General features: G+C 40.4%; 2 protein-coding genes across 2 annotated transcripts in view; both read right to left on the bottom strand.

Annotated features, from left to right (window-relative positions):
• Window positions 1–297: 297 nt before the first annotated feature.
• CAVIN4 (caveolae associated protein 4) lies at window positions 298–13,429 on the bottom strand. The gene is made up of 2 exons (XM_040240595.1): window positions 12,671–13,429; window positions 298–2,980 (listed from the first exon to the last, which is right to left on the bottom strand). The coding sequence occupies exons 1-2, from the start codon at window positions 13,076–13,078 to the stop codon at window positions 2,303–2,305; spliced, it is 1,086 nt and encodes a 361-aa protein (XP_040096529.1). The 5' UTR covers window positions 13,079–13,429; the 3' UTR covers window positions 298–2,302.
• Window positions 13,430–13,585: 156 nt separating this feature from the next.
• TMEFF1 (transmembrane protein with EGF like and two follistatin like domains 1) overlaps window positions 13,586–24,417 on the bottom strand; it is a 96,456-nt gene continuing 85,624 nt past the window's right edge. The window contains exons 9-10 of the mRNA XM_040240580.1: window positions 18,752–18,910; window positions 13,586–14,704 (exon numbers count right to left, since the gene is read on the bottom strand). Of these exons, the coding sequence (XP_040096514.1) occupies window positions 14,620–14,704; window positions 18,752–18,910 (244 nt within the window). The 3' untranslated portion in view covers window positions 13,586–14,619. The remainder of the gene's footprint in view (window positions 14,705–18,751; window positions 18,911–24,417) is intronic.

Genomic DNA, 24,417 nt, shown 5'->3' with positions numbered 1-24,417 from the left:
CTCTGCATGCTGTGCTGATGCGCTCAGTCATGGCCGACTGTCTGTGACCCCACGGACTGCAGCCCACCAGGCTTCTCTGTCCATGGAATTTTCCAGGCAGGAATACCGGAGTGGGTTGCCATTTCCTTCTCCATTACTCTGCATGGTGCCAGAAAAAACACAGCCTATAACTTCTTTACATTCTGCTTAACCTAGAAACATATCTATCATAAGCAGGGTTACTATATCAAATTCATGCCATATTGTTTGCTTTCATTATCAGCAAAAATACTTACAAATAGGACAATGACATCAAACTTTGTATTAGTATCTTTTTTAATTCAAATTTATTATGGCTTTAAGGAAATATTTGATTAGGCATCCAAGCTTTTGCTAAACCATAACATTTTAAAAATTATTCCTTTTGAAATATTGTTCAAAGCTGTGTACACTTTATAAAAAGATAATGAGATGAATAATTCACAATTTTATGTATTCATGCACAGTGAAGAGGAAATGATACTGAATCAAACTCCCAAACCCAATAGCTGGGTAACTCAGTTAAATATTTTAAAGCTGATTTGTGTGTGTGCGTGTACAATTTTTAGTTACTACCAGAGCATCTAAAACTGATCTGAAAGCTAACTGTTGTCCAAAACTCTTCAGATTCTTCAAATCCCATAATTCCATTTCTTCCCTTTCTCAAATCAAAAGATTTGAACACACATAATTGAAGAACCAGTATGATCATTTTTCTCTTTAACAATAATATCTACTTCTGGATCAGCTACTTAGCTGATCAGTTAGATTTACCGCTAACTGACAGGTAGAATCTGGCTTCCTCCCAAAGCAGCTGTGATGAACTCCGAAACACTGTTTTAGACAGGTGGGCCTTGAGGGGTTCACTTCAGAAATCAGAAACATTTGAGGTCATTTCCGAACACTGCACAAGGTCTGACTTTAGAGAGGCCTCTTGAAGGTACAGCCACAGTTGCAGAGTTCATGATGCTCAAGCATGCTGCTCTAGTCCACCAGAGATCTGTGCAGAAGATAATCAGAGAAGAATTTTCCAGGAAAAGTTTTAAAACCCAAGTCAAACCCAAGATCTGGGTTTAGTCTCTGATGAAAAAGATGTCACCCAAACCTTTATTTTTCATTCCTGATTCTGTGAAAAGGAAAACCAACTTTAGTGTCTGTCCCTCCTAGGTCCTTACTGCTTGGAGCTCATGGCTTTTTCAGAAGATATAATTATTTTGATTCTGTTTTTGAGGAACCAGTGGGGTTTCTTTTCTCTGGTAATGGTTCTTGCTCCCCCCAGAATGTGTAACATTTCATTAATCTTCACAGCAGTCCTCTGGGGTGGGCAGTACAGGTGAACTCTCTTCATTTCACTGACCAGACGATTAGCAGATCACTTGCCAAGTGGCTTGCTATAAGCAAGGCTCTGATGCCAGAACCGAGTGCTCGAGTCCAGCACTTCCATGTTTTTATGCAAAGGCATCAAAAAGGGGTGTGACTGCCAATTTACTAACAAATCTATTGATTTGAACAGACAGATAAAATCCACACATGAGTTATTCACCTTGTATTAATCTAGACCAAAATCAAGAGTTGACTTGCAAATAAATCATGGCCACAAACTTGCCCTTCATTTGTTGTAGACTAGCAAACACCTTGGAGAAGGCAATGGCACCCGACTCCAGTACTCTTGGCTGGAAAATCCCATGGATGGAGGAGCCTGGTAGGCTGCAGTCCACGGGGTTGCTAGGAGTCGGACACGACTGAGCAACTTCACCTTTCACTTTTCACTTTCATGCACTGGAGAAGGAAGTGGCAACCCACTCCAGTATTCTTGCCTGGAGAATCCCAGGGACAGTGGAGCCTGGTGGGCGGCCGTCTATGGGGTCGCACAGAGTTGGACATGACTGAAGTGACTTAGCAGTAGCAGCAGCAGCAAACACCTAACTGGCCCTCACTAGGAAACTATTTTTTTTTGATGGGCAAGAGAAATGAACTTAAAAATCCACAGCTGCCATGAGAGTGACCTAAGAGAGAAAGCTGATAGAATCAAATAAGCCCTGGGGGGAGGAGAGGGGGGAAAAAAAGTTCTCCAGGGGAGGGAAAAAAAGAATTCCCCAAGAGGTTACAAGGAAATGTATATTAATAACTTATTATCTTGAAGATTTAAAACCTAAGAAATGAAACAAGCATATCATTTATGTTTTCCTATATGGCATATACATGTAAATGACTATACTAATTAAATTAAGATTGTGTGATTAAGGAGACTTACAATTATAATATATTTAATTCCTCTTTATAATTACTGCTTTAAATCTAGCAAAAGAGATTCATCATCCTCTACTTTCACCTGGGGTTTAAAAGTAACTTTCAGAGGCTCGGGGGTCGAGATCTCCCCGCCTTCTTGGGGAGGATGCGGGGCACTGGCCTCATCGGGGTCTGTTTCACTGAGCGCCTCGGGGTAGCGCTCACTGATGGGGCCTAGAGCCTCGCCCCTCGCAATGATGTCCACCCCCACCTCCCGGACCTCTTCTGGACCCTCAGCCACAGCTCGGTCTTTGGTTTTCCGAAGGCTACGCATCTTAAAAGCTTCCCTTGAGGGAGCTGCATTGGAAATGGATTTCTTAAACCTCTCCCCTGACTGCTTGAGTCTCTCCCCCGACTGTCTCAGTCTCTCCCCTGACTGTCTCAGCCGCTCTCTCCTCTCTGGGGTCACTATTCTAGTCCTAATTCTGTTTACTTTCTTGTCAAAATTCTGCCGCGTCTTCTGCATGCTTTCTTTGGAAAAGGCCTTTTTGATGTTATCAATGCGCTCCTTGCCTGACTTTCTCAGCCTGGCAGACCTGCTCTCTTCAACGAAATATTCTTCATCCGAAGACAGATCAACTGGGGTATCAAAGACTTCGTCCTCCTCCTCTGGACTCTCAATCAGGCTTCTGTCTTTCACGACAGACAGGGACGTCGGACACTGAACCTCCTCCTGATGGAGAGAGAAAGCAAGCTTGTTAGCTATGGGTTCTTGGACCTTCCAGCCACACCTTTTCAATCTCCTCCACAGGCTGCTTACCCTCCACCCGCTCCTTAAATGCTGGTGTTTCTCAAGGTTTCTTTTTCTTCATCTCCCAAGCTCACCCTGAACAACGTTATCCACTGCTCTACCTTCAAATCCAATGGCAAGCAGACTCAACAAATCTTCCCTTCACCTCTCCCCTTCCCCTAAGATGAAGACTCATTTCTAAATGGCAGGCAGACTTCTTCACCTAGACGTAACGCAGGCACCTCTAACTTAACTTATCCAAAAATCAAGGCCCAGCCATCACCCTTTCCCGGACCTCTCAGCACTAATACCTCCAGGTGTCACCCAGAGAGAAATCTCAGAATCACCGTCCCAAATATTCCCCGCTCTCATCTGACATCCAACTGATCACCAAGCACTGTCGGTAACACTGCTTACCAACTAGTAATTACTCTGTTCCCTCTTCCTTCCTCCTTGCCTCTACCAATGTCTTGATTCAGGCTCTGTAATCTCAGCCCTGAACTTCTGAAATACCTTCACCACCATATCACCTAAGTATTTCCTGTGAAATGTTCCTAAAATATACATCTGCTCATATCCATCCTCTACTTTAAAACATTTGGGAGCTCAGCAATACTCAAAGGACAAAGAGTTCAAATTCTTTAGTATAATTAGATGGCTCTTTGGTTTGAACTACACCTGCTTTCCCGGTCCTCCCATCCAGCCACACAAACACTCTGAGCCCCTCCAGCACATGCTGTTCTCATCCCTCCACATCTTTGTATACGTGGTTTTTGCTACCTTAATTAAATACCTTTAAATGCTCTTTTCAACTTTGTGAACAAAATCTTTGAGTCAAACATGCCCAACCTCCCCAAGAGACCAATTCTTTCTCCAATTTATACCCAAATGACACAAAAGTACTTGTTGTTGTTCACTCAATAAGTCATGTCTGACTCTTTGTGACCCCATGGACTGCAGCACGCCAGGCTTCCCTGTACTTCACTACCTCTCAGAGTTTGCTCAGATTCATGTGCATTAAGTCAGTGATGCCATCCAATCATCTTCTACTTACAATATTTTTCACAGTCTGAATTGAATTGGAGCTCTATTCATTTATGTATGTTTCCCTGGGGCCTTCACTAAATTAATAGGTTCCATGAAAGCCAAGGTGTATCTTATTTATGATTTACGCCCAGCATCTATCAGAGTGCCGTGCACATAGTAAGTATGCTCAACAAATGACTGCTGGAACAAAGAAACACATGCCTTCATTCAACAAATTGTTACTAAGCACCCACAATGTACTAGTCAATATTCTAGGCACTGAGAACCTCCTGTGAGTAAAACAGTAAAAGAACCTGTATTCTCAGAAAGAGAAATAAACAAGTTATCTATATAGTATGTTGGATGGTAATAAAGGTTAAGATGAAAAATAAAACGGGGAGTGGGGATACACAGTGACTGGGTAGGATGCTCAGAAAGGTCTCACTAAGAAGGTGACATCCAAGCCTAGACCTGAAGGTAACGCATATCCCAGGGAGGAAAGGAGAAAGCAAAGAAGGCATAGTGACTGAAGCAGAATGATCAAGGGTCAACAGAAGGAGAGAAGGTAAGAGAGGGAGCAAGAGGGCCAGCACACATAAGGCTCTGTAGCCAATAATGATTGTGGCTCTTATTCCAGGAGTGTGATAGGAAGCCTTCTAAAATGTTCTGGGGAAAACAGTGACATGATTTGACTCATGCTGGAAAAGGGTCACCCTGTTGAAATGAGGCAGCCGAGGGTAATGAGAAGCAGAAAGAGCAGGTAGAGATCACTGAGCTCAATCAGGTGAGAGGCGGTCAGGGTGTTGGCAGAGGTGGTGGTGAGAAGTGGTCTGATTCCAGATCCACTGTGAAGGTAGGAGTCAATGGGATCCACTGCTAGACTGACATGTGGAGACATCGAGGGTGATGTTAAGTCCAGGGCCTGAGCAAATGAAGGACAGATTTGCATTTCACTAAGATTGGGAAAAAGTTGGCTTAAAGCTCAACATTCAGAAAACGAAGATCATGGCATCTGGTCCCATCACTTCATGGCAAATAGATGGGGAAACAGTGGAAACAGTGGCAGACTTTATTTTGGGGGGCTCCAAAATCACTGCAGATGGTGACTGCATCCATGAAATTAAAAGACGCTTACTCCTTGGAAGAAAAGTTATGACCAACCTAGACAGCATATTCAAAAGCAGAGACATTACTTTGCCAACAAAGGTCCATCTTAGTCAAGGCTATGGTTTTTCCAGTGGTCATGTATGGATGTGAGAGTTGGACTATGAAGAAAGCTAAGCGCCAAAGAATTGATGCTTTTGAGCTGTGTGTTAGAGAAGACTCTTGAGAGTCCCTTGGACTGCAAGGAGATCCAACCAGTCCATTCTAAAGGAGATCAGTTCTGGGTGTTCTTTGGAAGGAATGATGCTAAAGCTGAAATGCCAGTACTTTGGCCACCTCATGTGAAGAGTTGACTCATTGGAAAAGACTCTGATGCTGGGAGGGATTGGGGGCAGGAGGAGAAGCAGACGACAGAGGATGAGATGGCTGGATGGCATCACGGACTCGATGGACGTGAGTCTGAGTGAATTCCGAGAGTTGGTGATGGACAGGGAGGCCTGGCGTGCTGCGATTCATGGGGTCGCAAAGAGTCGGACATGACTAAGCGACTGAACTGAACTGAAGATTGGGAAGACAGTGGGAGGCAGAGGCTGGAGGGGAAGGATACTGACTAAGATGCTGAGCATGCCAACTTTAAGATGCCCACTGTACATCCACGCAGAGATGACAAGTAGGCAGTTGAACATATAAGTCTGGAATTCAGGAGAGGTCTGGACTAGAGATTTATATCTCTAGGGGTCATTAACATAAAGATGAAACTAAAAATCATGACCAGTTGAAAGAGACCACCAAGAGATTGAGTGAGTGGGTCTACACTCCATTACTGAAAACTCCCTGGAAGCAAAGTTTTAAAAATCAGAATATTTCAGATTTGGGAAAATAATATATAACATTCCCAGTGAGATCTTGGGAAGAAAAAAAAATATGAACATTCATTCCAGGGTGGCATGAAGAGTACAAATAGCCTCATGCTACTTGAAGCCCACAAACACTAGAGCCTGTGCTCCGCAACAAAGGAAGCCACCTTGTAGCGTTTTGCCTTCAAATGAGTTCAGGTCAAGTTAGGTCTTGCTACCAAATAAGTTACAAAAAATTTATTTTTAGAAATTTTTCAATTTTGGTGTTATAGACAGATAAATGGATTTTGGACCTAAAGATAAGAAGGAAGAGATGAGAAAGAATCAAAATGGAAAAATATCAGCCAGTGAGGCAGGAGGAAACCCAAGAGAGAGGGACACCCCCAGAAGCCCAGGGGAAAGAAGTTTTAAGAAGAAAGGGAGACTATAAATGTGCAAAAGAGAAGAAGAGAGGGAGGGAATAACTATGTCAATGTGTCAAAGGGTAAGGATGAGAATTGGATTGAACTGGCAGACACTAGTAACCTTGAGAATGAGCCCAAAAACACAGCTGCTAAGGGACCTCAATTCACTATTTACAGGTTACTTTTAAAACTAAACCAGAAAAACTTTAAAGATCATGAGATTTCTAACTGAACCGATGAATTAAAAAAAAAAAAAAAAAACTATGCTCCCAGGCTTCCCTGGGGGTCCAGTGGTTAAGAATCCACTGTGTAATGCAGGGGACACACTGGTTCAACCCCTGGTCCACAATTAATTCCATGCATCACAACTACTCAGTCCACGCTCTAGAGCCCACAAGTTGCAAATACCAAGCCCATGTGTGACAACTACTGAAGCCCACAAACACTAGAGCCTGTGCTCCGCAACAAAGGAAGCCACCTTGTAGCGTCCTACAACTAGATTAACCCCCGCTCGCCACAACTAAAGAAAGCCCTGTGTAGCAACGAAGACCTACCACAGACAAAAAATGAATAAATAAATCTAAAACAAAACAACCAAAAAAAACGTGCCCTTAACATTGAGATCCAGATTAAATCTGTTCAACCAAAAAATTTACTACATAAGAAATATATTCATATACATTCCAAAACCTATCAGCCCGATAGTCAAGAAGGTATCCCCGGAACTTTATTTCTTTGGATACTTACTTAAAATTTAATTATTTGGCTGTAAGATTGGACAGTCTAGTAGCTTAAAAAAAAAAAGTCAGGGTGGGTAACTGATAGCTCTCTGATGAATCAGTTAGAAGCTGCAACTTTATTCCTCTCTTTTCCTGACCACCTGCTACAGGGAGCAGCTTCAGCAGCCCTGCCTGTGTGGGTGTAGACTGAGGAGGTATTAGAAACATAGCTGAAGAATCATTGCTGTTCAGTGAGAAAAACCTTCACAATCCTGCTGTAAAAAAATCAGATCTGGCTCAACTCAGGAATCACAAACCCTCTTTCAAGTGCACAACAAACTCTAAAAAATCAGGCTTAACAACAAAACAAAACAGAGGTGAAGTCAGAGAAAGAACTTGTTAAGGGAATCTATTTGTTGTAATGCCTATGCTTCAGAGATATCATGAGTTAGTGGTGAATACACTATAATAATAATTGAAAACAATTAGGGTTGAATTATAGTTATTTCCAAGTATAATTATTATGCATCTTTTCATGTAAAATTCTAGGTAAGATGAGTTTTGTAACAAAACAAGTACTATGAATCAGAGTATAGTGGCCATGATTATCAAAGTAATACAGCTTGGAGAAGTCTGAATATTTATAAGTCTAGAGATTATCATTAAGGAAAGGCCTAATACCTCATTTGGGAAGCAAAGGCATGTGGTTAGTAAGCAAAATTGTTAGAAGGTATGATAATCCTCCTTCCTGGCTTTCATGGTGAGAAGGTCACCAAGGTGAAAGCATGTTCAAAAAGAAATCATAATTGTATGATACAGAGCAGATACTTTTTTCCCAAGCCAATGTCCAGGATTAGGTAAAAGCTCCGCTGTACACAACTGGGGGAGATGAAGTACCAATAAAGTCTGCCACCGAAAGATGTATCCAGGGAAATCTTTTTGAGGAAAAACCCAAATGGAAAGGTAAGCATATTACAGCTAAATTATTCATCTTCAAGTTAATTTTAGTAGAAGGCACAGCCTCTATAAAGCTCTGTGTGTGTGTGTATACACACATATATATACATATATTAACTATGAGAATAAATTTTAAGAATTTTGGGAATTCTCTGGTGATCTAGTGGTTAAGATTTGGCTCTTTTACTGCCGTGGCACAGATTCAGTGCCTGTTCAGGGAACTGAGAGCCTACAAGTGGAGCAGCCAAAAAAAATTATAAGAATTTTAACTGCTACGAAGAACCATTTGAATGCTGTATTCTGCGTTCCAACATCTAAGAATCCCCAAATCCACTGGTAGTTGCCTGTATCTTTTCTTCACAAGCACTCCCAACTACATGAGATAGCTACTGCTTATTGACAAAGGGCTGCTTACTCTGCACAACTTAATTTCACAGACTCTTTGCAGCATTATACCTCTTAGTTGCTTTTTCATACCATCTTTTATTCATTCTAATAACTGCTGGGGCTCAAAGAAAAAAAAATAGCAAGTTTCAGGGAATAAACAGGTTATAGAAACAACTTTTTAAAAGAAAAATTGTATGTCAACAGACAAACAAGAGACAATTAGGACCTTCCAGAAACTCTTGATTTATTAAGCCATTGAAGTCCTTATTGCCAAATTCAGACTTAAATTGAAGAAAGTAGGAAAAACCACTAGACCATTCAGGCATGACCTAAATCAAATTCCTTATGATTATACAGTAGAAGTGAGAAATAGATTCAAGGGACTAGATCTGATAGATAGAGTGCCTGATGAACTATGGACGGAGGGAGGTTCATGACATTGTACAGGAGACAGGGATCAAGACAATCCCCATGGAAAAGAAATGCAAAAAAGCAAAATGGCTGTCTGGGGAGGCCTTACAAATAGCTGTGAAAAGAAGAGAAGTGAAAAGCAAAGGAGAAAAAGAAAGATATAAGCATCTGAATGCAGAGTTCCAAAGAATAGCAAGGAGAGATAAGAAAGCCTTCCTCAGCGATCAATGCAAAGTAATCGAGGAAAACACCAGAATGGGAAAGACTAGAGATCTCTTCAAGAAAATTAGAGACAACAAGGGAACATTTCATGCAAAGATGGGCTCGATAAAGGACAGAAATGGTATGGACCTAACAGAAGCAGAAGATATTAAGAAGAGGTGGCAAGAATACACAGAAGAACTGTACAAAAAAGATCTTCTTGACCAAGATAATCACGATGGTGTGATCACTCATCTAGAGCCAGACATCCTGGAATGTGAAGTCAAGTGGGTCTTAGAAAGCATCACTACGAACAAAGCTAGGGGAGGTGATGGAATTCCAGTGGAGCTATCTCAAATCCTGAAAGATGATGCTGTGAAAGTGCTGCACTCAATATGCCAGCAAATCTGGAAAACTCAGCAGTGGCCACAGGACTGGAAAAGGTCAGTTTTCATTCCAATCCCAAAGGCAATGCCAAAGAATGCTCAAACTACCACACAATTGCACTCATCTCACACACTAGTAAAGTAATGCTCAAAATTCTCCAAGTCAGGCTGTAGCAATACGTGAACCGTGAACTTCCAGATGTACAAGCTGGTTTCAGAAAAGGCAGAGGAACCAGAGATCAAACTGCCAACATCCACTGGATCATGCAAAAAGCAAGAGAGTTCCAGAAAAACATCTATTTCTGCTTTATTGACTATGCCAAAGCCTTTGACTGTGTGGATCACAATAAACTGGAAAATTCTGAAAGAGATGGAATACCAGACCACCTGACCTGCCTCTTCAGAAACCTATATGCAGGTCAGAAAGCAACAGTTAGAACTAAACATGGAACAACAGACTGGTTCCAAATAGGAAAAGGAGTACATCAAGGCTGTATATTGTCACCCTGCTTATTTAACTTCTATGCAGAGTACATCATGAGAAACGCTGGGCTGGAAGAAGCACAAGCTGGAATCAAGGTTGCCAGGAGAAATATCAATAACCTCAGATACGCAGATGACACCACCCTTATGGCAGAAAGTGAAGAGGAACTAAAAAGCCTCTTGATGAAAGTGAAAGAGAGTGGAAAAAGTTGGCTTAAACTCAACATTCAGAAAACTAAGATCATGGCATCCGGTCCCATCACTCCATGGGAAATAGACGGAGAAACAATGTCAGACTTTATTTGGGGGGGCTCCAAAATCACTGCAGATGGTGACTGCAGCCATGAAATTAAAAGACGCTTACTCCTTGGAAGAAAAGTTATGACCAACCTAGATAGCATAATGAAAAGCAGAGACATTACTTTGCCAACAAAGGTCCATCTAGTCATGGCTATGGTTTTTCCAGTGGTCATGTATGGATGTGAGAGTTGGACTGTGAAGAAAGCTGAGCGCCAAAGAATTGATGCTTTTGAACTGTGGTGTTGGAGAAGACTCTTGAGAGTCCCTTGGACTTCAAGGAGATCCAACCAGTCCATTCTAAAGGAGATCAGACCTGGGTGTTCAATGGAAGGACTGATGCTGAAGCTGAAACTCCAGTACTTTGGCCACCTCATGGGAAGAGTTGACTCATTGGAAAAGACTCTGATGCTGGGAGGGATTGGGGGCAGGAGGAGAAGGGGATAACAGAGGATGAGATGGCTTGATGGCTTCACTGACTCGATGGACGTGAATTTGGGTGAACTCCTGAGTTGGTGATGGACAGGGAGGCCTGGTGTGCTGCAGTTCATGGGGTCACAAAGAGTCGGACACGACTGAGCAACTGAACGGAAATGAACTGAAACCTTGATTGTTAACTGGTCTACTCTTCACAGAAAGCTTCTCAGAAGAAATGCTGGATATCAAGAATGCTTCCTGGCATGGCTCATGCAAGTGGAGCATGAGATATACTGATGACTGTTAATGCCCTTGGAAAAGTGAATTCAAGAATGAAGACTATATTCTCGTACTAAATCTAGACCCATTACATACACTGCCAAAGGCTTCTGATAGTAAGATGACGTGTGTGTGTGTGTGTGTGTGTGTGTATGTGTGTGTGTATAAAAAGTCTGGAGAAGGACTTTCAGGGACTTGGGGGGTGTGGCGGGGGGGAAGAAATGGCAAAGCCCTTCAGATGGCATAGTCCAACCTGCCTACCTCTGAAATCGCTACCTTCTCTTCTCATTCTTTCTCCTAAATAACTAACAGGCTCTTCACAACAAATCCAAAATACCACTTACTATGCCAGTGTAACTTTATCAGTCAACAGTGGGGTACAAAGAACTGACTAAAGTGTAAAGAATCCCCTGGGGCATTAATGGCCCACATCCCTGGTATCTTACAAATACCCGCCTACATAATCCAACTGTGTTCCTATTTCAATTTGTTTTTATTCTTCTAGGCTTTTCCCGTATGCATATGGGCATCCATCCATTTAAAAAATACAGCATAACACTACATATATGCACCAGTGAACATCCCTGCACACATTCCTGATTTTATGCATACACTAAGTTATTTGATGTGAAATTTTGAAGCCAAAAGGTTTGTGAATTTTTAAGGTTCTTAACACATACTACCAAAACCACCCTCCAGAAATGTACCAATTAATATTCTACTAGCAGAAAATGAAAGTGCTTGTTATTTCCTATTCTTAAACTCAGAATATGTTTCAGTAACTGTAAATATTTAAATAGGTAAAAGTGGAATTTTGCTCATTTATTTGGTCTTCTGTGAACTGACTGATAATGACTTTCCAATTTTTCTACCATGAAAGTTCAAGCTTTTCCCTTTTGATTTGTAATAGTTTTTAAACATATAATAGGTTTTAGGCATTTGCCATGGATGCATTCCTCTCAAAAAACATGAGGGTCAAGTGCAAATAAGATAGGAAGATAGGAACTTACTAGCTCAATACACAATGCCATATAGAAACTACCATATAAAATCAGCTAAGAGGCATTATAATCAAATATAAGGAATTACTTAAGTGACTCCTATGCTTGTATAACTATAAAAAAGAACTGCCTGATTGTTCATCAAGAAATACTGTTTTGCTTATAACTGTGACTTACACATTATTATATGCAAAAAATTCAATAGACAAATTAATTTCTGCAAAGTTTACATTTTACTGTTTAGGGCTTTCCAGGCTCTCCATAGCAAGGGAAAGAACCACAATGTAGGGCTACAGGTCCTCAGTTTCTTTTTTTTTTTTTCATACAACAAAGAGGTGTTTTAAACTGGAGGCTTCTTCGCTATCTTCTAGTTCTAACCTTCTCAAAGGTTATGAGAGGGCACCATGCTAATATGGCTAATATCCCAAAAGCGGATTACCAATATTAAGTTTCAAAGGCAAGAAATAGACTCCGCTATGATCCACAGTTCATTTTACATGGAATGGTTGAGAAGCTCAAAACACTGACATGATAGTACACCAGTTAACAGAGAAATGGCTTTATCCTGAGATCCCTGCTGATACAGAACTCCACCACACACAGGTACACAACAGTCACCATGTGATACTGGCAACTCGGATAGGACACGCTGGCCATTAAAGGATGCAAAAGATTGCAGTCACTGAGTTAAACACACAGCTTACCTGGAATATGACCACACGGAATTTGTTTTTCTTCATTATTTCTTCTTGTTTAGCTTCAACTTTTTTAACATGTGTTTGTTGCTTCTCCACCCGGGCCTTCACGTCTTTAATGTGAGCACTGACCTTTCGGGTTTTCTCAAACAACTTGTTAATGACATAGCCTGTGTTGCTGTGTGACTGTGAAAACTTGAGAAGGTCGATCTGGACGGACTTGATGGCATTCTCCATCACCCTGTGTCTCTCCTCTATCCTCTTCTGGCTGGCCTGCACGCTGTCCACAATGGCAGCGACTTTGTCCAGCACAGTCACAATGGTGAGAGCGGCATCTTGGTCTTCATCTTCTGTCACATTCGACAGGCGATTCTGGTGGATTTTATCAGCATTTGGAGCTGACCCATTATGCTCCATTTTAATTATTTCTCAGTGAAAGATGTCTTACCACAATCAATTCTGGCACCGAGAGCAAATTAGCTTGATAACAGGCAACAGGGTTGCTTAAAGGGTTGGAAGCCCCACCCCTGGAGGCTGGTCAAATATTTGTAACTACAAATACCCATAGATGACTGTTCTGCAATATGAACCCTCGCAAAGCACTGGGTGCTGTTCCAAACATGCTTACTGACTGACTAAGGGGCTCAAATAAGACTGTGTGGGTAGAAGAGGGAAGCTTTATAAAAAGAAAAGTTCCCTAAAGCCACTGTTACTAATATTAAGCCTAGAAGCCAAAAAACTAAATAAGCAAACTTTAAGTGATGGGTGAAGCCTTTTGCCTTTAGACAATTTCAAGCATTATTTATAAAAAGCAAATGGGAATTTTGAACAGAAATCTGTTCTTTCCATTAATCTCACATATTAAACGTACTGATATATCAATATTAAAGAATGCAGTAAATAAACACACCAAAACAGAGGCCATATAGTGAAAACATTATATTATAACATGCTTTTCCAAACCAAATATTAAAAGTAATATTTTGAACATATTCTTAAATTCTACATGCGTACTTCTGAATATCTAAAGTACATGTTAAACAGCTGAACACATTCTACTCACACTTCAGATCTTTAAACATCAACAATCTATTAGTATAGCTATTACTACAGAACAAATTTGGATAGAGGTCTGAGATGATTTTTAAGCTCACACAAAGAGCACCAATTGTTAACAATCATTTTTGCATTTTATTCACAAACACTGATACCATTGGTTTATTTATGTTAAAACAAATACTCTTTAAAAATGAATTTGTATTAAAGTAGTTTAAATGACAGAGTCGGCTTTATTCCCATCTGCTTGTTTAACAGACTATTTTCACAACATCTAAGTCTACTTTTCAGAGATCCGTTTCATCATTGCTACCATATACTTTCAAAAATTAATTCAGAATTATTTTTTCAAAGAGAGGAATGATCAAATGCCAGTCCATACATCTTATAAATATTTTACATCTAACACACACAACTTTATATTTCATGCGATAGGCAGTGTCTAAAAAATCAGTTAATAAATCTCAAAAACATTGAAATGTCTAAACACAGTGTCTTCTAGATTTTTTTTTTTTTGTAAGAAAAGTAATCTGTAAACATCTTTACCTTTAGCTCATGCTTGGTCATTTGCTGTGGTCATTGTGGAAGAAGTGAGTATGACTTTGTAACCTTTTTGTGAAGTGGTCCATCTTTGCAAAAATATTACATTCCATGGGTAAAGAACAAGCCTTAGAATTACCATGTGGTACAAATTTGTGAAATCAATTTCTGTATTTAAAAACATAAAACAAAGACTACTAAACAGTCCAAAACTGTTGTAGCTGAATATTCTAAATACGAGCCAACAGTACTACACTAAAAATGTCCAAAAATAAGGCCTCTGAAATAAATATTTCCATTCTTTAAAAAAAGACATAATAAATGTACATCACATGGTCAGTGTACATATAAAAGTCACCAGTTCAGACCATCCTGGATGACGTATCTGAAGTAAAATGACCTAGGTTTTGCTTCTGTCGTCGTCCTCTATTATTTTTAGGGCATTTTCTGTTAAGAAAAAAGGAACATGTCATTTTGCTTAGGATATTTCAAATGTTTCCAGGTTAATACACGTTCCACACATAAAGCCATGTTGCATATGATTACATGAAAGGGAAACAGATGCAATCTGATGACAGACCATCATGTCAGACTGCCGCCTTCCCTACAAAGCTGGGAGGTGAGGGGTCAGACAATCTGATGACAGACCATCATGTCAGACTGCCGCCTTCCCTACAAAGCTGGGAGGTGAGAGGGTCAGACAATCTGATGACAGACCATCATGTCAGACTGCCGCCGTCCCTACAAAGCTGGGAGGTGAGAGGGTTAGACATGCAATGCAGCTGTAAACACAAACGAAACTCACTCCCGGGGGCTCCCACTGCATGTGCAACCCCAAAAGGAATCGCCACCCTTCTTCTGGCCTGGCAATTACCAAACCACAGTGACTGGTGACATGGAAACTTGTGACAGTAGAAAGGATCCTTGCTTATGTACTTTCTCTGAGCATGACAACACCCTCCAAATGACAAGGACAGCTTAGATGAAGGAGAAATCAGGAAGAAACGTGCTTATTAACCTCAAATCAGAAAATACAGGGAATGCCTAGTTATTTTAGATGGTAACTCAGAAGTCATTTGACACCCTGCTGGGACAAACCACAAAACCCAGGACAGAACTAGGGGATAAGAGAGACTTCTCAGTCTGCTCTCACGGATCTGTGCGTGTTTCTCTGCGGTGGTGTAAAGCCTGTCATGCCGTGTGCCCACCCACTAAACTGTAAACGCAATCAGCTCTCACTGTGCACAAAGTGCCATATACTACACAACATGGAATAAAGGAAGCTGGATTAGCTCCAGTAATTCGGAGTTTAGGCTCTGCTAGAAACTAGCTGTGCAACCCCCTTTGTCTATAAGCAAAATATTAAGAGTTGGACTAACCTCTAAAATCTCTTCCAGCAAGAACTTTATAATCTACTGGTAAGAAAGTCTTGAGACAAGGGGAACTTCCACCCTGAAGTTCCAGATTTTTACTCATTTTCCAAGAGCACTACTTTGTCTTGATGTAAAAGCCCTGATGGTAACACTTCCAGTTTACATACTGTTTTTCACAAATTTTACCTTACTTATCCTCATAAAAACACTTGGAGGTAGACAGGGCTGGAATCAACTCCATTTCACACATGGGAACAGATTGGGAGGGACAGCAATCTTCCTCAACTGTCACAAACTCACCGTGACACGGGCCAAGTTTCTGAGACCATGGTTTTTTCCACCTACACAATAAGGGGGTTTGGCCAAGGTGATATTCAACATGAAAGAAGACGCCAAGCCTAAGAGAAGAAAATTTCACTCCTGCAGTCTTGATAAATGTGTCAGTGGGAACATCCCTTTAAAGGAAGATTCCTCGCATGTAACAGTCACCACAGGATAAGTGAACAGCTGTCGCAATGGACTGTATGGGAGAGACACTCCTTAAAAATGCAGTGCAGGTCAGTCCACGTGCATAAAATATCCTCAATCCAAGGGAGTAAGACCTTTTAGGGGGGAAAACGCCATCATAAAAAGGCCTCAGGAAGAGATCTATGATAAATTTAATGAGATGACCCTTCAGACATAGAGACAAAGGGTAGTGAAGACACTGTAACAGTTAAAAATAAATATAAGGCAATGCCTATGTGTCTGTGAAGGCAGCAAATGGACTTGGGATATAAACTGCTGCTGCTGCTGCTAAGTCACTTCAGTCATGTCCAACTCTGTGTGACCCCACAGACTCCTCCGTCCCTGGGATTCTCCAGGAAAGAACACTGGAGTGGGTTGCCATTTCCTTCTCCAATGCGTGAAAGTGAAGTCGCTCAATTGTGTCCGACTCTTAGCGACCCATGGACTGCATGCAGCCTACCAGGCTCTTCCATCCATGGGATTTTCCAGGCAAGAGTACTGGAGTGATGGGATATAAACTAGAGGTTACTAACTTGAATTCCCCGGTAGCTTAGTCGGTAAAGAATCTGCCTGCAAGGACAGAGACCGGGTTTAACCCCTGGGTCGGGAAGATCCCCTGGAGAAGGAAATGCCGCACTCCAGTATTCTTGCCTGGAGAATCCCATGGACAGAGGAGCCTGGCAGGCTACAGTCCATGGGGTTGCAAGAAACAGACATGACTTAGCGACTAAACCACAACCACCACTAATTTAAAAACTACCTGCAAGGTAATTTTAATTTAGTAGCTGAGGATTATGGCACAGTGGGAATTGAGGCAAAGAGCTGGACAAAAGGCTGGAAAGGATTGACAAAGGGCTTAACTATCTCTCTGCTCTGGGGTGAAGTTTTCCCAACCTAGGGCACCAGTTTCCTCACTTCTCTAGAATGAAGGGGTTGAATACAAAGTAACTTCTTGCTGACTCTAACATCCTTCAACCTTTAAGATCTTTAAGGAACTAAAAATCACTGGGCCTCAAAATCTTCCCTTACCTTTACCTTATTACCTTATTTCTTTCATTCACCTTCCAAATCACGTTATTCCACTTCTGCTTTACTCTAATAACGTCCTAAGTGGTCTTCCAAAACCTCACATTTTCTCTCCAATAAATTTTTCAGATGACATACAGAACTAATGCCCTGGGAAAATGATTCACACTAAGTCCCTCCCCTGTTGCAAAACCCTGAACTGCTACAAAATCAAGTCTGAATCTCACTCCCACAGGAGGATCATACTTAACAAATATATTTCCCAAGATGACTTAACATGGACCCCCCTCTTCTTGGTGGTTCCATGGCAAGAGGAATGGTTTAGCAATCAGGCAGCACCAAATCCAAATCCAGGCCCTTTCACTTACTGGCTGGAGGATCACAGGCAAACTGCTTCACCTCTGAGCCCACGTTAAACAGCCACAGGCAGCCCTGCTGTTACATAGTGGGTTTATTTTTTCTATATTCTCTTTCTGCTGTTATTATTTTTTATAACATTATGTCCCTACTTTAATCTACTGCCCAATTTCATATTCAGTAGTCTTGCCTAAAGGCAGATCATCTGCTCTATAGAATAAAGTCCACTGGCTTCTAGCACTTGTGTTTTATGAAAAATGTTATTCAGAGAAGAGTTTGTCATCATTGCTAGATTCATTATTTTAGCTCCAGATGGCTGAGACCACAGAAGGTCTGGCTTCTCCCCAGACTTCAGATAGAAGAGCCATAAATCCATTATGGCTTGCCAATATCTGCACTTGATATAGCCCAACCCTCGGCCCAGAATAATGCAGAAATGTAAAGAGATGATGTTTATGGGAGTCTAAACCAAACTGAAAGGAGGTAGGAACAGGTAAGCAAGAAGAAAAGACCTGAGACTCAGAAGCATAAAGATGAACAAGATGAAAACTTAATTTTCTTTGAGTTCTCCAAGGTCCAGTTCAGTACTGACTTACATATTTCCACTCAGCCTGGAAAACACCTCTTTTTAGGCCAACTGCACTCCAAGTATGTCCTTTACTTTGGGGTTCAGTTATGATAAACTCCCAATGGTTTTAGTTATGATAAGAGTATTTTAAAGTTTACTACTTATAACTGTATTCCAGAAAATGAAGTAATGCTAAGACAACATATTTAAAAAGCAGTTTTCTTTAACCTCTGATTTCTTCCCTTCTTGTATTTACTATGGATAAAGTATATTCTTAAGGCACAAGACCCAATCAATTCTTCAGGACTTAGAAAGTTCCTGCCTGGCTCTTCAATGCATGTGCAATCCATCCTGCTACCATCACTGCCCCTGAAGGTGATGCTTAAAGCGGACACACAGTTCTAAGATCTCAAAATTCCTTTATGCCACTGAGTACCCTCAGGTTTCCTCTGCCTGGGCCTAGATCTGCCTGTAACCCGGGGAATGAGTTCTTGACCAAATTCTAAAGCAGCACGATGGACATGGAAACCTTAGAGAACTAATTCTAGATTTCTTCCTAATAGACTGGTAGATGTCAAGTCCCCATTATTTTGAGTGCTTCAGGATTCTTTAATAGCCACCCACCTCTAACTGAAAGTCGGTATTTTGTAGGCCATTACCTACCTGGTTATGCACATGACAATTGCTACTATAATGGCAATCTGTACAGCTCCAATAATTGCTGCAATAAGAACATGAGTGAGCTTTTGCCTACTTGGCACTACATAGAGAATACTAAAGTCTGTCTTTTCACAGTGCTGTCCAGTGTAACCAGATTCACATCTGAAAAGGGGGAAAAAGAAAAAAAGGACTCCTATGAGATTTATAAATTTCAGTAATTCCAGGTTTTAAAATGAAAACATACAAAAGAATGATAAACAGAAACAGCAAATCAGGCACTCCCCCACCATCTGAAAAAACACTGCCATTATTGTATTTCCTTATACTCTTTTAGATACGACTATTTCCCAAAGTGCTTCTTGCACTTATCATTGTATCACTTTAATTTAAAAGCTGCTAAGTAGTCTTTGTTACTGCCATTTAAAAATGGATTCACAATATCCCATTCAGTGGCTAAAATATAGCAAACTTACCTATTCCTTGCTTTTAAGCATATCAGCTACTTTCCATTTTTTTGGAATTATGAGTTAGGTGTGGTGGATATTATGATGACTGTGCATTCTATATTTAGGGTTATCCCTTAGGCTAGATACTTGAAGTGGGATTACTGAATAAATAGTTTTATAGGCATTTACAGTTCTCTGAACATAACACCAAATTATATTCAAGACACTTCTCAGTGTACTTAATATAATCATTTAAAGAACAAGGGGAAGAGACGAAAATAAGTTGTTAATGACAGAAACAGAGCTAAGCAGTCAAATAGGTACAAATCTTAGAAATTATCTGAATTCCAATTAAGAGTAAATAAAAAGGCAACAATATCAGCTGATGATAATTTGATAGGGAGAAACATTTAAGATACTTAAAAGAAAACTCATATTTTTTGGTTGACAGAAGGACAGAAATGAAATGTGCAAATTCGCCAGCCTTTGGTTACAACTGATTAATAAAACATTAGAAGTCTAAGGATAGAGTATTATTAATTTCCCACATTTCATTACAGAAAAATAATTTTTAATAGAAACACACATAGCAAGGGGCTTTCCTGGTGGCTCAAAGAGTGGAAAAAAAAAGAATCCGCCTGCTATGCAGGAGACCCGTGTTCAGTCCCTGGGTTGGGAAGATTCCCTGGAGAAGGAAACAGCAACCCACTCCAGTATTCTTGCCTGGAGAATCCCATGGACAGAAGAACTTGGTGGGCTATAGTCCGTAGGACCGCAGACAGTCAGACATGACTGAGCAACTAATACACACATACGCATAGCAAGAAAGATACCCGAAAGCATAGAAACAGGAAGCCAGAGGGACGTGAGTCCACAAATTCTACCCTTGGGGGTCCCAGACACCTGCCAGAGGTTCCATACTGGTTCTAAGCCTCCTAGCAGACAAAAATAGCAGTTTGGCAGATACATAGGTCACAAACATAACTGAGAGCCCAGAAATACACCTTTACATCTATGGTCAACTGATATCTGGAAAGGGAGCTAAGATAACTTGATGGGAGAACAGTCTTTTCAACAAATGGTGCTGGGACAACTGGACATCCACATACAAAAGAATAAGAGTTGGACCTCTTCCTCACAGCATATACAAAAATTAACGCAAATGGATCACAGATCTAAAGACAAGAACTAAAACTATAAAACTCTTGGCCGGGGGGAAGAAAGTAAATATTCAGGACCTTAGATGACGTATGATTTCTTCATACACCATCAAAAGCACAAACAATAATAAAGTTAAACTAGGCTAAATCAAAATTAAATCTTTTGTACTTAAGGACACTATCAAGAAAGAAACTGAAAAGAAAACCCACAGGAGAAAATTTCTGCAAAGTATGTATCTGACAAGAGATTTGTATCTAAAGTATATAAAAAACTATTACAACTCATTAACAAAAAGAGGGAAAAGGTACAAAATAGACAAAAGATCTGAACAGACATTTCTCCAAAAAAGATAGATACATGACAAATAAGCACTAATATCGTTAGTCGTCATGGAAATGCAAATCAAAACCACAATGTCTAGCACACCCACTAGGAATCAAAAAGTCAGAAAATGACAAGTGTTGGCAAGGATTCTGCAGGGGACATAAAAGTGATGCAGCCACTTTTAAAAACCATTCTGGCAGTTTCTCAGAAAGTTAAATACAGAGTTAGCATTTGGCCCAGCAACTTCTAGGCGTTTACCCAGTGGAAATGAAAACACATGTCCACACAAAAGCTTGCAAACAATTATTACAGGGAGCATGGTCCATAATAGCCAAAAGTGGAAACGATCTAATTATTTTTCAACTGGTAAGTAGATTAAAAAATGTGGTATTACCCATCTAATGAAATATTGTTCAGCCACAAAAAGGAACAAAATATTGATACACACTACATGAATAAATCATGTAACAGTATGCTAAGTCAAAGACAGACAGACACAGACTACATACTGTATGAATATAATCTACTGAAATAAAATGTCCAGAATAGATAAATCTACAGAGTATTACTGGCTGTCTAAGGCTCAGGAGGATGGGGTGATTTGGGGGTAAAGGGGGTATAGTTTCCTCAGGGTGATGAAATGTAAAACTGAATGTAGTAACTGCACAATTCCATGAATATACTAAAAACCATTAGATAAAGGAAAGAAGCGGGACAGGAGATGAGAGGTGAGGGGAAAAGGAAAGAGATAAAATCACTGATATAAAATACAATCTCCACAAAATGAAATCAAGTCAGTTGCTCAAAAGAATAACAGTATCTGGACAAATACATGTAACAGAATGAGACTAGAGTATTTCTTCACACCACACACAAAAATACACTTAAAATGGATCAAAACTAAATATAAGACTTGAAAGTCATGAAACACCTAGAAGAGAACACAGGTAGAACACGCTTTGACATAAATAATAGCAATATTTTTTTTATCTGTCTCCCAAGGCAAAAAAATAAAAGCAGAACTAAACAAATAGGATCTAATTAAACTTAAAATCTTTTGCACAGCAAAGGAAACCATAGACAAAACAAAAAGACAACCTGCTGAATGGAAGAAAATATTTGCAAGTGATATTACCGATAAGCAGTTAATATCCAAAATATATAAACAGCTCATATAACTCCATATCAAAAAAACCACCCAATCGAAATATAGGCAGAAGACTTGAATAGACATTTTTTTTTGAAAGCATACAGAGATGGCTAATGAAAAGATGCTCAACATTTTACTAAGATATCACCTCAGCTGTCAGAATGGTTATCATCAAAAAGTCCACAAATCACAAATGTTGGCAAGAATGTGGACAAAAGAGAATCCTTGTATTCTACTATTGTTGGAATGTAAACTGATGCAGTCACTACGGAAACCTGTAAGATTCCTCAAAAAACTGAAAACAGATCTACCTAATGACCCAGAAATTCCACTCATGGGCATATATCCAGAAAAAAAACAAAAACAGGAACTTGAAAAGATACATACACCCCAATGTTCAGGGCAGCATTACTTATAATAGCCAAGATACCGAAGAAACCCAAGTGTCCACTAGCAGACAAATGGATAAACACACATACACACCAAGGAATATTCCTCAGCAATAAAAAATAATGAAACTCTGCCATCTGCAGCAACACAGATGCACCTAGAGAATATTACGCTTAGTGAAATGTCAGACAAATACTGTCTAATACCACTTTTTTTGTGAAATCTAAAAATTAAAACAAAGAATGTATATAGCGAAAAAGAAACAAACTCACAGATATAGGAAACAAGTAGTGGTTACCAGTCGGGAGGAAGAAGGGAAGAAGAGCAAGATAGTGGTATAGGATTAAGAGAGACAAACTACTATACATAAAATAGATATGCCACAAGTATACTGTACAGCACAGAGAATTACAGCCATTATTTTGTAACTTTAGTGGAGTACAATCTATAAAAATCTGAATCACTATGCTGTATACTTGAAACTAATATTTCAAACCAACTATATTTCATTTTTAAAAAACAAATCAGTTGCTATTTTTATTAAATTTAAGGGAACTTGATCCCATAAGTCCTCATATAAAGAGGGTACTTTCCGAGAATTTCCTTTTAATTCAGTAGTTAAGACTCAGGGTTTTCGCTGGCATGAGTTCAACCCCTGGTCGGGAAACTAAGGTCCCCACAAGCGACACAGCCTGGTCCCCCAGCCCGAGAAAGGGTACTTTCTCATCCAGAGAGCATCATCCTCAACAATACAGCTATAATAAATTCAACAATATAATGAAGTCTCATAGGATTTTTTAAAAGAATATATTTCATGGCAGGCTAACAGCCCAAAGTCAAAGCTCAGTGAAATAAAAATAGTTCCACAGGGAGCTATAACAATGTCCTAGAGACACAGTTGACAATTAAGCCTAATTCAAAAATTAAAGGTCAGAGTATCAAAAAGAATGTGTAGACTATGTTTCACTTGTGCAGTTCCCCCTGGATATCATTCCTACAGCTGACTATTAGGTTATACTCTCCAAATAACTGGAGTATTAAATTCAGGTTAGCACTACTTCCTCTGTTGCTGATTAAAGGCAGGTGCAGGGATCTGGTTCTCTCTTGCCTGTTCTTTCATGTCCACACCCTCCATGGTAATCTCATCATGCCCACAGCCTCATGAGCTGACTCATTCGCTGACTCATTTAACCTACTTACTGAGCACCTGACATGTGCCAAGTACTGAGGTGGGCATTGGGGATCCATCAGGGAACAAAGATGCCTGGCCTGTTTATCCTCCAGTAGGGGAGGGAGGGTCAACAAACAGAATAAGCAAATTAAATGGTTATGTTAGAAGGTAGAATTAAAAGAGAACAAACAGAAAGAATTAAGGGGTATCATGAGTGCCAGGTATGGGCCAGGAAGGGAGCCCTGCAACTTTAAGGAAGATGGTCAAGGCAAACTTCAGGAAGAAACATGTGAGTAAAGATGTGAAGGGGGTCAGGGAGTTTGCTGTGTGGACAAGTGCGAGGAGAGCATAACAGGCAAAAGAAGAATCAGTGCAAAGGCCCTGAAGTGGGTGCGTGAGTGCATGGTGTGTCCAAGCAAGTGTGGCTGGAATGGGCCAGCCAACGGGAAGGAGAGGACCAACACAGAGAGGTGAAGGGGCCCGCCTGCGAAGGGCTCCTCACTCAGGAGATGAAGGAGCCGCTGGAAGGGCATTAGCAAAGTAAAGACAAGAGCTGACTTTTATTTTAAAGTCTCACTCTGGCTGCTGTGTTGAATATGGACTATTTAGGATACAATCAGGAAGGCTAATGCACAATGCCAGAGGGGAAAAATGGTGCCCGGACTAGGAGTAGCGGTGATAATGAGAAGTCATCAAATGCTGGATATATTCTGAAACGGAGCTAACAGGACCCCTGAAATGACCAAATGGGCAGTATGGCAGAGAGACAAGTCAAAGTCATATCAGAGGTGTTTTGTCCAAACCAAAGAAAAGATGAAGTCAGCATCAACTGAGATGGAAAAGGTAGAGGCAGAACAGGTTTAGGAGAGGGAGGGCCGATCCGGAGATTAGCTTAGGTTCTATTGAGCTTAAGGTGTCAGACGCTCAGGTGAAAAACGGCAGTGAGGGAGAGTCCCAAGTTGAGAGAGTGGCCTGGGGGTCATCAGCATCATCATGTAAAGCCCTGATGCTGGATGGACTCACTAAG

This window comes from Oryx dammah, unplaced genomic scaffold (assembly GCF_014754425.2).
Source record: "Oryx dammah isolate SB20612 unplaced genomic scaffold, SCBI_Odam_1.1 HiC_scaffold_1, whole genome shotgun sequence".
NCBI classification, from domain to species: Eukaryota; Metazoa; Chordata; class Mammalia; order Artiodactyla; family Bovidae; genus Oryx; species Oryx dammah.
This window is presented reverse-complemented; position numbering and strand designations above follow the sequence as displayed.

Bases quoted from the DNA above. Each gene is read 5' to 3' on its own strand.
- CAVIN4 (XM_040240595.1), bottom strand. From the start codon at position 13,078: ATGGAGCATAATGGGTCAGCTCCAAATGCTGATAAAATCCACCAGAAT. The intron at 2,981-12,670 runs GTAAGCTGTGTG...TCTCTCCATCAG, and splicing joins TCCGTGTGGTCATATTCCAG to GAGGAGGTTCAGTGTCCGAC.